The following is a 14,576-nucleotide window of genomic DNA, read 5'->3' as shown; positions in this document are numbered from 1 at the left end:
CTTATGCGTTGGTCACCCGCACAACTAGTAAGACTTTTGTGGATTTATTGGATGATTGTTTTCTGCAGCAGCATGTTCGAGAGACAACCAGAGAGGGTAATACTCTTGATCTGGTTATCAGCAGTGATCATTCTTGTATTAAGAATTTGCAGATAAAGGAACCATTAGGTGGCAGTGATCACAGTGTACTGATGTGGGATTTACTTAAAGATATAATTACCATCAGGGGTAAAGGAAGGGGTTTTTGCTTCCGTAAAGGTGACTATAGTGGTCTCAGACAGTTTTTAAATTCTGTACAGTGGGACCAACTGATGATGTTGCCAACAGCAAATTCTAAGTGGGAAGCATTCAAGGAATTAATAGTGGAAGCTACTAAACATTTCATACCTATTAAGTTAAGTTGTTATTTGGTTTTTAGGATCATTAGCAACTATGGCCATATTGTTCCGAGAATATGCGGTGGTCAATCCCTGACCTTTCCACATTCTCCGTATTTGGTGGTGACGGGCTCGAACCCCGGTCTAATCAAGAAGTGTGTGCTACGCACTGCTGCTTCTTCCCACCTGGCTACAGAGGCGCCACCTATTAAGAAATTTTGTTCAAGATTTAGGCCTAAATGGTTGTCAAATGAACTAATGAGACTCGTGGCAGAGAAAAAAATGCATAGGCTGCATATAAATTATCAGGTGACACAGAAGCCTATGATATATATAAGCTAGTCTGTAATCAAGTCACAAAGGAGGTTAGGCAAGCGAAGGCAGATTACGAGAAATTTTTGGCAAAAGATGCGTGGGTCGGGACATGGTATAAAAAACATCTGATACTGAGCTCCGTTAATCAGTGTTACTCTTGTTCTTCAGATGGGAAAGGTAGCAGACGTAAGCGGGTTTGACAAAGGCCAAATTGTAATGGCCAGATGACATATCCGAAATGGCATGGCTGGCGGGATGCTCACGGTCAGCTTTAGTTAGTACCTACCGAAAGTAGTTCAAGGAGGGGAAACCCATGTACCGCCAGCGAGGTGTTTAACGACCACAGCTCATCGATGCTTGAGATGAGTGAAGGCTCTCCCGGATGGTACGTGGTAACAGAAGGGCAACCGTGGCACAACTCACTGGTAATTGTAATGCCGGTGACGGGATTAATGTGTCACAACACACAGTACATCGAACACTGCTGAAAATGGGGCTGCTCTGAGTGCCCATGCTAACCACGTTCACTGGCGACAGCACCTACAATGGGCATGCGAGCATCGAAACTGGACCTTGAGTGATTGGAAGAAGGTTGCCTGGTCTGATGAATCACATTTCCTGTTGCACCATGTGGACGGCCGGGTACATAAAATAGTGAGAAGAGACGAAATGTGGTGTTATCTTTACATTCTGCAGAAAACATGTCAATCCTCTGAACTGAAGTTTCCCAGGAATAAAAAAAATTCAAATTGACAAGTCTGAAGGTTATGCTAGAATTATTTTTTGACTACACAGGCAAAATTCATAATAGATTTATACCAAGAGATCATACTATTAAATACTATTAAATTTCTCATAAATCACAAAGTACTCAAGAAATGCAATCAGAAGGAAGACACATTGTCTGTGGGCAAGTAAAAATTATAAATAACACCATGATAATGTTCTTTTTATTGTGAAATAAGAGTTTCTGAATACCTTTCCCCTGTAACTGACTTACAAGAATAATTAAAGAGTATAAAAAGCACACTGAAGGGATGTTGATTTTCAGGATTTTCAAAACAAAAGTTATGGCAGCTAGAATAAATGTAATTAAGGAATTTCAGAAAATGACTGAGGAAGCTTTCCTTAAATTAAACAGAATGTGGAACAGAAAGGGACAATTATAAAAACCAGCTTTCTCATACACCACTGGGTAGGAGTAATTTGGTTACCTGTCTTGTGTTGTCAGCATAATATCATTTAAAGATCATGATGCAGTAGGCAATTGCACAACATTAATTCTCCATTTAAGCATATTATAAACATAATGACAAAATCATGTCCATTCAATGCTTATTTTGCCTCCATTTCAATATTAACTGCAATAAACCAGAACCGTCAGTCACGCCATTAAAAGATTGATTGAAAACTTGAAAGAAACTGGTTCTGCATTAAATAAGAATGCAGAACCAGTTTATCTATCTATCCATCTTATTTTACTCTATCCATCCTTGTCCGCCTAGGTCTTCCTCTTCTCCTTCTTCCTGGAGGTATCCATTCCAGGATAGCCTTTGGATATCTGGTTTCTTGCATCTGTTTTATATGTCCACACCATGTTAAATGCTTTTCTTCGATAGTTGTAATAATATTCTTTTTCACTTCCATTTTCTCTCGTATGTCTTCATTCTGTTTTCTGTCTCTTCTAGAAGTTCTGAACATCTCCAGAATTCCATTTCTGTGGAGAGCAATTTGTTTTCCCCTTGCCTATTCAAAGTCCAGGTTTCTGCTCCATACGGTACAGGCTAGCCTCGATTAATGCGATTAATTTGTCCCACGAGCGCATCAAGCAAAACAGAAGCGCGTTTATCAAATATAATAATCAATAGGAAAAATTATAATTGGTCCTTGACCTTCTGGGAATGTCTATAAAGAATTTTAAAAATACCTTTTAAATAACTTTTTAACTGTATACAATGTAAAATATGATTAAAATAATTATGGGATTAAATGTTTATTGCATAAAACAGTGGTTCCCAAACCAAGCGCTGCGGAATATTTTAAATTTTCAAGGGAAACACAGTGATACTCGACATCTGTCGGACGCCACACGAACTACTAGCTGCTTGAGGTAGTTCACAGTTTCAACATTTCTTATTAAGTTGCTTGGACCTCACTACTAAACGGAACTGTTAGGTATTTCTTTTGGTCTAGGTGCACTGTGAAAAAATTACTGAGACACTAAAGGTGCCGTGAACCGAGGAAGTTTGGGAACCTCTGACATAAAATACACAATGAAGAAATGACTGTTGCAGAAATATTTGAACAGTGTTGGCATTCTCTTTTCATCAATCAATTTCCGATAGCCAACAACAATCTTCTCTGGGCCCTGGCGAAATAAATATCGCAGATAACCTCAAACCTTTTGTTTAAGGTTCTCTGCGACACGAAAGATTTCATCTAGTTTTTTACTGTTATCTCCTTCGCGGTAACGTTTTCATCTGGCTCATTTAAAAATTTGAATTTTTAAACGCAAGTCTACATTGACTTTATTAGCGGAAGACAAACAAGTAACACGTCTTCTTCCAATGGTTGATGGAACACACCGAGGCGGGCAGCAGGCAAACCTTTGTTTATTGCCCATCCGACACGCGATTCAAATCTTTTTCAACTATCGCATAAAAAAAAAAGATTGCGTTAACTGGAAATGTGCATAGTGTAAAGTGGTATAATTTTTTTTCGAATAGCGGTAACTGAAACACGCGTTATGTGAGGCCTGGCTGTATAAGACTTTGTGCAGTTGTTTGAAATATAAGTTTCTTTATTTTATTTAGAATATTTCTGCTCCACAGAACAGAATTTAGCACGCCGATAGCCTTTCTGCCATCTGCAATTCTCTTATTGATTTCTGAAAAGTGCATATGTGCCAGAAAAAATGGCCAGTATCAGGGACCACCCCCACGACATCCCTCACCATCTCTTATATCATGCAGTATAGATAATATTTTTTGAGGTTATGGAGGGCATCATGGTGAGATCCACTATTCTTTACATTCTGTTCCTCTACTGTGCCAGTCAGTGATGGGAGAGCATCTGAATAGTTTGTATATGGAAAGCACTGTTGAGGACACATTATGTCAATTAGATGGGTATAGTCTTGCAGCGTGTGGCGCCTCCGTAGCCAGGTGGGAAGGAGCAGCAGTGCGTAGCACACGCTTCTTGATTAGACCGGGGTTCGAGCCCGTCACCACCAAATACGGAGGATGCGGAAAGGTCAAGGAATGACCACCGCATATCCCGGAGCAATATAGCCTTAGTTGCTAATGCTCCTAAAAACCAAAATAATAACAATAACAAATAACTTGCAGCGTGTATGTCATATCCAAAAATTTCATTAATTCATACAACTCCCCCACCCACTTTTACCTTATCCATTCAATGCACCACAAGCACTCAAACTAACAGAAAAATCTACCTGCAAAAAGACCTAATCCTCATTCATTTCACAAATATATGTAGCCTCAGTTCCAATCTCAATGATGTCCATTTTCACCTACAAGGCTAGTTCCACTTATTTTTCTGATAGAATCTCAATTTCACAATTTATTCAAAATTGTGAAATTAATCTTGTAGGGCAGCTGCCTCAACTACTGTGCATCTTAGTTGCCCTAATTATCTGTTCCACGATTCCTTTTCCTTCAAAGGTAGTAACATATACATGTCTATTCTGATATTCCGTTTCAGAGATTTTGTAATCTGAAATTTCCTCTAACTTAAAATCTCTTGAATATACACCAGCATGTTAGAGAGGCAACAGGAGAAAGCAATACCTTTGATCTGATTATCTGCAATGACCTTTCATGCATTAAGCTTTTATCTGCAGGTTCATGCATTAAGCTTTTATCTGCAGGTTCATGCATTAAGCTTTTATCTTTCATGACCTTTCATGCAATGGCCTTTTCTCTGCAGATAAAAGCCCCACTAGGTGGCAGCAACCATAGTATACTGATGTGAGATTTACTTAAAAGATGTAACTACTGTAAAGGGAAAGGGCTTTTGCTTTCATAAAGGCAACTAGAGTGGTCTCAGACAGTTTTAAAATTCTACACAGTGAACCAACTGATGAAGTCACCAAGAGCAAATTCTAAATGGGAAACATTCAGGGATATTATTGTAGAAGCTACTAGGCTTTTTAACCCATTCAAGGCACCTAAATGATGAAATTTGTGGCAACAAAGAAAAACAAATTGGACACACAAATTACCATGTGATACAGATGCCTACAGCAGAGAGCAGACTTCTTTACTTATGTAAACAGTAGAAGGAAGGGGCTGAATTACATTGATCCACTGGGTATAAATGGATTAACTGTTGACGACTCTGCTCAGATTGCAGACAAACTGAATGAGTACTTTGCATCTACATTTGCAGAGAATTCATTGTCATATTCCTGAAACTAGTTAGCAACCTGCCAGGCCTTGTGTGAAATCTGACCAAGTACATCCCCTCGGATGTACTCGGTCAGCAACCACAGAAGAGTATTCCCATCGAGCCATTGATTAATAGTGATCAGGTCTGTGGCATGCTTTTTCTTTGACCAAAATTGGTCAAAGTGAAACACGCCATAAAAACACCCCCAAACCATAACGCTACCACCTCCAGCCTGCTGAACACCAACAGCGTATCCCAGTGACATGGCCTCTGTTGCCCTCTCCAAATGTAGATACACCCATGAGCACGATAGAGTTGCAAATGGGATTCATCAGACCAGGCAAGAGTTTTCCACATATTGGTGCTGATGTGCCTATACAAGGCACAATTTCTTGTATCTTACACTGAGCATGGATATCCATGATGGCTTATACGAGCTAGTCCAGTACATAGTCCATGTGCATATACTGATCTTGATATTCCTATGTTGTTACTGTGCTCACCACAGGCATCAATCACACATGTAACCTTTGGCTAGTTGTTCAACCAGTCACGGTACACTCGTGACACCACAGAATGGGAGCATTTAACCATGTCTGCTATCGTTGAGATACCGGTACCTGCATATCTTGCCCTCGCAATCATTCGATCAAAGTCAGAAAAATCAACACTTATCTGTTCTTCCTCACAGACAAAAAAGTCAGTGCTACATTTTAGCTGTTCTTCACTTTGAGCCTTCACTAGCACCACAGATCAGTCCATTCCTATACAAGGGGGTATTGGTGATGCAAAGCAATCTCAGTGTATATTATAATGAGATGGAAGAAATCCCAGGTGCCGGCTGACACGAACATACCTTATTATAATGACTATATATAATTTTAAAAAAAAAACATGTTTCAATTCTATTAGTTACTTCCATTTCAGGTTTATTTCAAAATTTATTGAATTTGGTGCACATTACAGAATGCAAAATTTGAAAATAAGTATCTTGCATATTAATGAACTAGTGGAAGAAGAAAAATAAGTAACCTGAAACTATAAACACAGCATCTGCACTTGTCCAGTACCACACCACTCCTTAAGCAAAAAGCCAAATAGTTGCAAAAAAGTGGAGAGATCACCTAAGAAGTTCTTGTGCACAATTTCAAATATATTATTTCAAAAATTAACAACACATTTATTTTCATACAGTGTTCTGTACAGAACCTGTAAGAAAATGACTCAGAAAATATTGCTATAAAACTTGGACTATATTTAAGGTTTGTTTGTTATTTGGAGCATTAGCAACTAAGGCCATATTGCTCTGGGATATGCGGTGGTCATTCCCTAACCTTTCCACATCCTCCATATTTGGTGGTGACGGGCTCAAACCCCGGTCTAATCAAGAAGCGTGTGCTACGCACTGCTGCTCCTTCCCACCTGGCTACGGAGGAGCCTATATTTAGGAAGGTAGAAAAAACATCAGATTTTTAATCAATTACCATTGGAAATGTTATTTTTGCAGATGGCATGTCACCTGTCAGGTGACCACCATCAATACCAGATTAAAGTTTCGTAACTCCAGCTGGTTTCAATTTTCTAGGTGCACGAACCCAATTGGTCAAGAGAGAGAGGGTGGGGAAGATTTGTAACTGTTAATATCCTTACGCAACTTGTTCATTTACCTACTAAGATACCAGATAATCTTAACCACACACTCGAACCTTGATCTTTTCCTCACGAACTATCCTTCATTATGGTTAATGTTATTGCTAGGTACTTCAGATCATAACTTGATAATAGTCTCTTTTCCAAAGGAGTGACTGTTCCCATGTCGTTTGGCATTACAATACCATGGAATGGGATGAATTTCCTTGGTTGGATTACTGTTTTAAACCTTCCAATCCTAATGTTGTCCACACTGTCAGTGAAATTATTCTTAAGAGGCGAAATCCATTATTCTCCACTGCACCGTGAAATCTCATCCTCTATCTGAATCTTGGTTTTTCAATAAACGTGCTAAGGCTATTCAAAATAAGAACATAGCATATCACAAATGGCTTGTGCCAAAATTTCCAGCTTCATTTTAGTATTAGTACTAATATTAGCCCATAGCAAAAAAAAAAAAAAAAAAAAAAATACAGTCGAACTTGGTTATAACAAGCACAGAAATAACGAGATCACGGCTGTAACGAGCAAAAAGCCATAATGATTTTAATTTACACGTATTCCCATACATTCGCTCACTGTTATAACAAGCATACTACATGGATATACCGAACAAACTTTGGTAACTATACAAACATTCTTAACTGCTCAGGCCATCGAAAAAATCCAATTCTTCGAATAGACGAAAATGAAAAACGCGACTTAGCTTTATGACCACCCGCATAGGATTAGCCGCCGGTTTATGACCTTATCCTTCCGGGGGCTGGGGCTTACAATAGTGCATTGGCATTCTGCTTGTCGCATTACCCTATTTACTGATTGTCTTGTTTTCACTGAACCATAAATTTATTTTGGGACTTCTAGGAACTTTGTATGCAGATCACTTTATCATTTTAAAGTAAAATCAGTTAGAAACGAACCTTTCCTTTGGAAACATGTCTACTAACAAAAGAAAGTGTCTCTTGATTCACGAAAAAGTCAAAATTATTCGTGAGTTAGAACTTGGTGCAAAAAGTTCTTTGTTCTCTTCAAGTGTATTGACACTGTGGAAGAATAAAGATATTTACATATTGGCACCGGAAAAGAATATAACCGAAAAATAAAAAAAAATAAAAAATTTAGAAAGTGCGAGGTTAAAAATATTGCTGAAGCATTGGTTCAATGGTTCACCACACAAAGAAGTGCTGGATTTTCAATAGACGATCCAATCTTGAAGGCTCAAGCAGAAAAATTTGCTAAACAATTTGGACGTGACGATTTTGTGTGTAACAGCGGCTGGCTGGATCGATTTAAAAACAGACATAACACTGTTTATGCAAAAATTAGTGGATAATCTCAATCTGCAGATCCAACAATGACAAATGAATGGATTGACCGTGTTTGGGCAGAAATCAGAAACGATTTCAATGACGAAGACATCTACAACAGTTGTACTACTGCAACTGGATCTAGAAAATTTTGGCAGATGGGCTGAGAAGTGGCAACTGAAGTTTAACATTGACAAATGAAAAGTACTGCATATGGGTAGAAGTAACCCCAGAGGAACTTACCAACTGAGTGGTACAGTTAGGGTTGTAGAAAATGAAAATGAAAAAAAAAAAAAAAACCTGGGAGTGATTATGCAGTCAGATATGAAGTTTTCTGAGCAATGCAGACGGGCTGCCAGAGCAGGTCATGGGGTATTGTCAATGATATACAGGAATTTTGCTAGCAGGGAAAAGGAGGTGGTTGTCCCTTTGTACAAGGCAATGGTTAGGCCTTGAGTACTGTGTACAGGTCTTGGAGGCCTTATTTTAGGAAGGATGTCGAGTTGCTTGAGCGTGTATAGAGAAGGACCACAAGATTGGTGAGTGGAACAAAGGGTTCTCTTACCAAGAAAGGCTTAAGTTCTGCAAATTTCAGCGGCTGGAGACTAGGCACCCGCGAGGTGATCTGATTGAGGTGTATAAGGCCTTGAATGGGTTGAGCATGCTGAATTCTGATGCGATCCTTCTGCTTTTCTCAGATTATGAGCCTACAGGGACACAAATTCAAATTGAGGAAAGGCAGTTGTAGAATAGATGTTCAGAAATTTGCCTTTAGCCAGCGGGTGGTTAATTGCTGAAACAAACTTCCATCTGTCATTGTGGAAATTGACAGCTTAAATAAATTCAAGGAGGAACTGGAAAATTTTTTAGAGGGAATGGTTGTGCGAAATTGTTTTTTTTTTTGGCTGATGCTACAGCCAAAAAAAAAAAAAAATAAAAATAAGCTCATACGTTGCTTTCTTGCATCGCATGCCTCTATTACTACTACTACAACAACGGCGACAAAACAGGACTTTTTTATAATTTGACACCTGACAATACATTTAAATTTAAGGGGGGAAATGTGTTGGTGGAAAAAATCAAAGGCTCGCTTGATGGTGCTCACATGCGCAAATATGACAGGAACTGATAAAAAAAAACTGTTTGTTATCGGAAAAACGTTAAAACCTCAGTGTTTCAAAAACGTAAGGAAACTTCCTGTGGATTACACTGCAAACAAGAAAGCTTGGATGACTGGATATTTTTCGGAAATACATAAATGATTGAAATAAGGAGCTATTAAAAAAGAACAAAAATATTTTATTGTTAGTTGATAACTGTCCTGCACATCCCTAGATGTGCAGGACAGTTATCACCAATAGTTATATAATAGTTATAACAAGGAAATTGTCGGTCCTTTGATGCTCATTATAAGCAACTTCAACTGTATATAAATATAAAAGTCATAGACAGCCTTAAGGTTATTTGATAAGAAATAACCTCAAGTTTACAGAAAAACTGCATGTAATAACTAGAGGTCCTTTTAGGGCGACAGAGAAGTTGTCAAAGAATAATTCAAAAGTTTAAGCTTTGTAATTTTAAACATATAGAACTTAAACATCCTTATAAGACATATTTGTGTAACAGAAAAATTGCCTTGCAGGAACAAATACAAAGGCATATAAGAAAGAGCTCAGTAAGACCCGTGTTGACACTCAGGTGCAAAACATCCATGAAATTTCCTCAGCTAAATTCCCATCATACTAACAGTCACAGTGAAACTTTCCTTTTCTAGTTCACCCCCCAACAAAGACAGATTTGGTTAAAAGAGATTTCCATAGACTCTTGGTGGGTGGCCAGTGTGTATAGATTGTATCACATTCTGTGACACAGCCATTCAATAACTCAAACAAAAACATTTTCAACAAAACAAAATATCTGTACACTGAATATGACCACTGCCCCCTAAGAAAACTGGTCAAAGAGAAAGTATGTGCTCCTGAGTTGTGTAGAAATTAAAGCTGTCAGAGAGGCTAGACTCTGGTATGTCTCTTTCCCTGCATCTGTAAGGAATACAGATGGAAGAAAAAAAAACAAACAAACAAACTATTAGGTGATAGAAAAGGAATAACAGAACACAGCCAGTAGTGCTGCAACAGACGGGTTATTGCATTTCCCATATAGTAACTCTGGGAAAATAATACAAATAATTTCAAAACCTATACTTAGTAAAAATTTGAATCTTTACTTAAAACAAAAAAACACAAAAGTAGCAACCAGTATTAATCTCAAAGATACAGTTTATAAGTGGTCTGTACAACAGTGCATAACTATAGGTGCAATGTAGTGCTAAAGTGAGTTTAGCTTGTAAGAAACTAGCTGAATGAATTGGGAATACCATTCCAGAATCTGAAGGTTCACCACTATCTCAACTTCTTAGCTCTGACTCTAAATAGTTTTTTCAGCCATCACTATGACATGGTAAATTATCTTCTACTCGCCCTGTACTATACACCGACCAATAAGGTCATGGTAAATAATATTTTTAAAATATTTTTTAAACTTAATTTCAATGTTTCTAATAAATAATACAGAGTAACTGCTTGAAATTTCAATGCAGTATACAAACGGTCTTGAAAAATAACTTGTCGATTTCACAGATACTCGGCAATAACAGACATCCCCACTCCCCATTAGTGTCTAAAATCGAGGGTTCACTGTAAAAATTGCAACCATTTGCATTATCAACCCACTGCAGGATGGAAGCCTCATCAGCAATTCACGTTGAGGAAAATGGACCATAATCTGCCACACTGGTCCAGTGTGGGTTGGCATATCGACCATATTTAGAAGTCAGGGGCTTGAACCCCAGTATACTCAAAGAGCGGGTGCTACTGCACTCCTGCTCCTTGTTTAATTTTCCCAGCTGTTCTATTTCTGATCTCATTCTCACTATAGGCTAACACAGACCTTTTAGGGCGACAGAGAAGTTGTCAAAGAATAATTCAAAAGTTTAAGCTTTGTAATTTTAAACATATAGAACTTAAACATCCTTATAAGACATAATGATTTCATTATGTTGATATAAAGGGCTATTGCAGTTTCTTACTCTTTTACAAATGTGTTAAGGGAACAAATTTTATTGTGTCCACAGAGAGAGAGAAATAGAGAAACAAACTGCAACTGGAATGATGCGAATATACAAGGGAGAGGGAATTTTCGACACTTTCAAAGGAATGTGCAGTTGTGGATTATTATCAATGAAGCAATGTAGCTTTTAAAAGGCTTCAAAATCTTCAGTTAGTTGAATAAATCTGAATGTGAACTGTTACCTGCAGATGCAACATGCTGGAATTGGAACAGCAAATATATAATGTCATTATTATTTATAAAAGAACAGGCAACTATAACATCCGATCCTGGAATGACATTAACAGATTGTGTTTCACAACAAACGAGTGAAAACTAGAAGTCAGACTGGTTTGTGTGTTATTACCAACTGGCCAAATTACAAAAGAAATGTTTTATGAAGAATTTGTGAACTTTTAACAAACATGCTCTTATTTAGTGAAACTGAATTAATGTTCAGTAGCTTTGTAAAAAAGGAATAAATCAAAAGTGTAGTTTAATTTGCTAAATTGCTTATTAAAAATCAATAAAATATTGATTTTCCTCTTATCAAAATATTGCAACACTTTAGATCTCAGATTAAAGACAAAAGTGAAATGAAAAAGAAAAGAACCCTGCATGACATATACAACATCACAGATTACTATACAAGACAGGCACATTCTGAACATGACCCTTCAGGATCAAATTCAGAAGGCAAATGAGCTGTAGATGAGAACAGTTCTCATCTGCAAGTTCTGGAGGATTTTAAAAAAATCACATCTACAAGTATACCAGTACATATCTAACTAATGAAAAATTAAAACAGAATTTCGAAGAACCTGCTACTCTTCAGAACGAGTACCCTTTCATATGGTGGCACAAGGATATCAAACATATGCCACTGCTGGCCCCAGCAGCAAGTGAGGGATATTCAACAGGTTACAAGAAACAGTTGCACTGAGGAGAGAAAATCTAGCAAAACATGTTGAAAAACTTGTATTCCTTCATGGAAGATATTAGTGTGATTAAAGAAATAGGACCCTAATACGTATGAATATTTTACTTTTATAATAAATATTAAAAACATTAAAATATTATGCATAAATATTGAACATAACTTGTAATACGTCAACTTAATTTGTGTAATAAAAAGTATTTGTAGGTAAGCAAGTTTATTTACTTGCTTAACTACATATTGTTTTTTTATAAATTCTCACTTGAATTTTGCTCAACCTGTAAAAAACTGCTCTCACGCATCACTACAAAACACATAATTAGGGAAAAAAATTAGTACTTCTCATAGCTTACCTCTTCTTGATCACTAGTAGACATTGTGGCTAACTCTTGTTTTTGCAAATGCACCAAACTGTAAAAAATAATAAGAACCTAGTATATAAAGCCAAATAAAAAAAGGAATCTACACTAAAAAAGAAACCAAACATGACCAGGAAGCTGGTATTGTTCAACACTAGTACACATCACTATGGAGCATGAAAGATGTCTTCTGTGTATACACAGCCATCTTAATAAACTTTCCATTCTCTATTTTCATGCATACATTAACTGGAAAGAGTAAGCAAACACAGTAATATAAGTCAACTAGAATGAATGGTACCTAGGGCTTACAATACTGGTCAAAATCTTAATACCGGTATTTCAATATTTTTAATTTATGAAACCAGGATACTGGTATTAATACCATTATTCCAAAAACAAACGTTTTTCTCAATAAATTTTGATGACAAGTAGGTGCAATAAAGTAAGGAAAAAAACAAGTACTGTAATTACTCGAATTCATGTTTTAAATAAACTTTTATTGCAATAATAAATATTCTGAAAAAATTTTTTATTAAAATACAGTTATTCTAAAAACAAAAAAATACATATCGTACTACAAAGTTTAGTTATGTTTAAGCATCTACACTACCTGTCCGAATAGCATTAGCATTAGTAGAGGCATTTGATGCAAGAAAGCAAGCTTATGCAGCATCAGCCAAAAAACAAATAATAATAAATAAATAAATAAAAAATAACCACTTCCACTTCACCCCTCTGTTCGTTCGAAATACCTGTCCAGCTGAGCCTTAAACTTATTTAGGCTATCAACTTCCACGACAAGGGATGGAAGTCTATTCCACCAACCAACCACCCGCTGGCTAAAGCCAAATTTCCTCACGTCTATCCTACATCTGTCTTTTCTCAATTTGAATTTATGCCCTCTCAGGTGATTATTCTGAGCAAGAGGAAGAATCCCATCAGCATTGAGCATGCTCAAACCATTCAAGGCTTTATACACCTCTATCAGATCACCTCGCCGGTGCCTAGTCTCCAGACACTGTAATTTGCAAAACTTAAGTCTTTCTTCGTAAGAGCACCCCCTTTGTTCCATTCACTAATCTTGTTGCCCTTCTCTGTACTCGTTCCAGCATCTCTACATCCTTCTTGAAATGAGGCCTCCAGACCTGTATACAGTACTCTAGGTGTGGTCTGACCATTGCCTTATACAATGGAATAATCACCTCCTTATCCCTGCTAGAAAAATTCCTATGTATCATCGACAATACACCATGAGCTACTCTTGCAGACCGTCTGCACTGCTCAGAAAACTTCATATCTGCCTGCACGACCACCTCCAGGTCCCTTTCATTCTCTACCACTGTCAGTGTAGTACCACAGAGTTGATACGTTGCTCTGGGGTTGCTGTTTCCCATATGTAGTACTTTACATTTGTCAATGTTAAACTTCATTTGCCATCTCGAAGCCCATCTGCTCAACCTTTCCAGATCCTGTTGCAGCAGCATAGTGTCAGTAGTGTCCTTGACAACCCTGCCAACCTTCGTATCATCTGCAAACTTGGACGTTAAGCTTGATATACCATCATCAATATCATTTATAAATACAGAAAACAATAATGGACCCAATACTGAACCCTGAGGGACTCCACTAATAACATTAGTCCACGATAAGCAGTGTCCATTGATTACTACTCTCTGTCTTCTCCCCCTCAACCACCCCTTTATCCATAGCAGCAATTTGCCTCCAATGCCACACTGCTTCAATTTGTGCAGCAGTCTTCCATGTGCAACAGTATCAAAAGCCTTTCTAAGATCCAAGTATATAATATCAAAGTTATTCCATGCATCCAGTTCTTTTGTGACTGCATCATAGTATCCAATCAAATTGGTCAGGCAAGACTTCCCCTTAACAAAACCATGCTGTGTCTGAGCTATAACTGAAGTCTTGTCTAGATGATCCTGCAGTGCTTCTTTAACCAGTGCCTCCATTAATTTTCCAGGAACAGAAGTTAAACTAACAGGTCTATAATTACTTGTGTCGCCCTTTGATCCTCCTTTGTGAATTGGGGTCACATTTGCACATCTCCAGTCCATGGGTACTTCCCCTGAGTCCAAGGAAGCTCTCATAATTA

General features: G+C 37.6%; 1 protein-coding gene across 2 annotated transcripts in view; it reads right to left on the bottom strand.

The window, feature by feature from the left end:
• Positions 1-14,576, bottom strand: part of Rnmt (RNA guanine-7 methyltransferase) — a 145,752-nt gene that overhangs the window by 95,014 nt on the left and 36,162 nt on the right. For both annotated transcript variants that reach the window (XM_090377609.1, XM_090377610.1), the window contains exon 2: positions 12,458-12,515. In XM_090377609.1, the coding sequence (XP_090233735.1) occupies positions 12,458-12,481 (24 nt within the window). In that variant the 5' untranslated portion in view covers positions 12,482-12,515. The remainder of the gene's footprint in view (positions 1-12,457; positions 12,516-14,576) is intronic.

Source organism: Mastigoproctus giganteus, chromosome 7 (genome assembly GCF_048544385.1).
Source record: "Mastigoproctus giganteus isolate SK-2022 chromosome 7, ASM4854438v1, whole genome shotgun sequence".
NCBI classification, from domain to species: Eukaryota; Metazoa; Arthropoda; class Arachnida; order Uropygi; family Thelyphonidae; genus Mastigoproctus; species Mastigoproctus giganteus.
The sequence above is the reverse complement of the archived record's forward strand: the minus strand, read 5'-3'. Positions and strand labels throughout refer to the sequence as shown.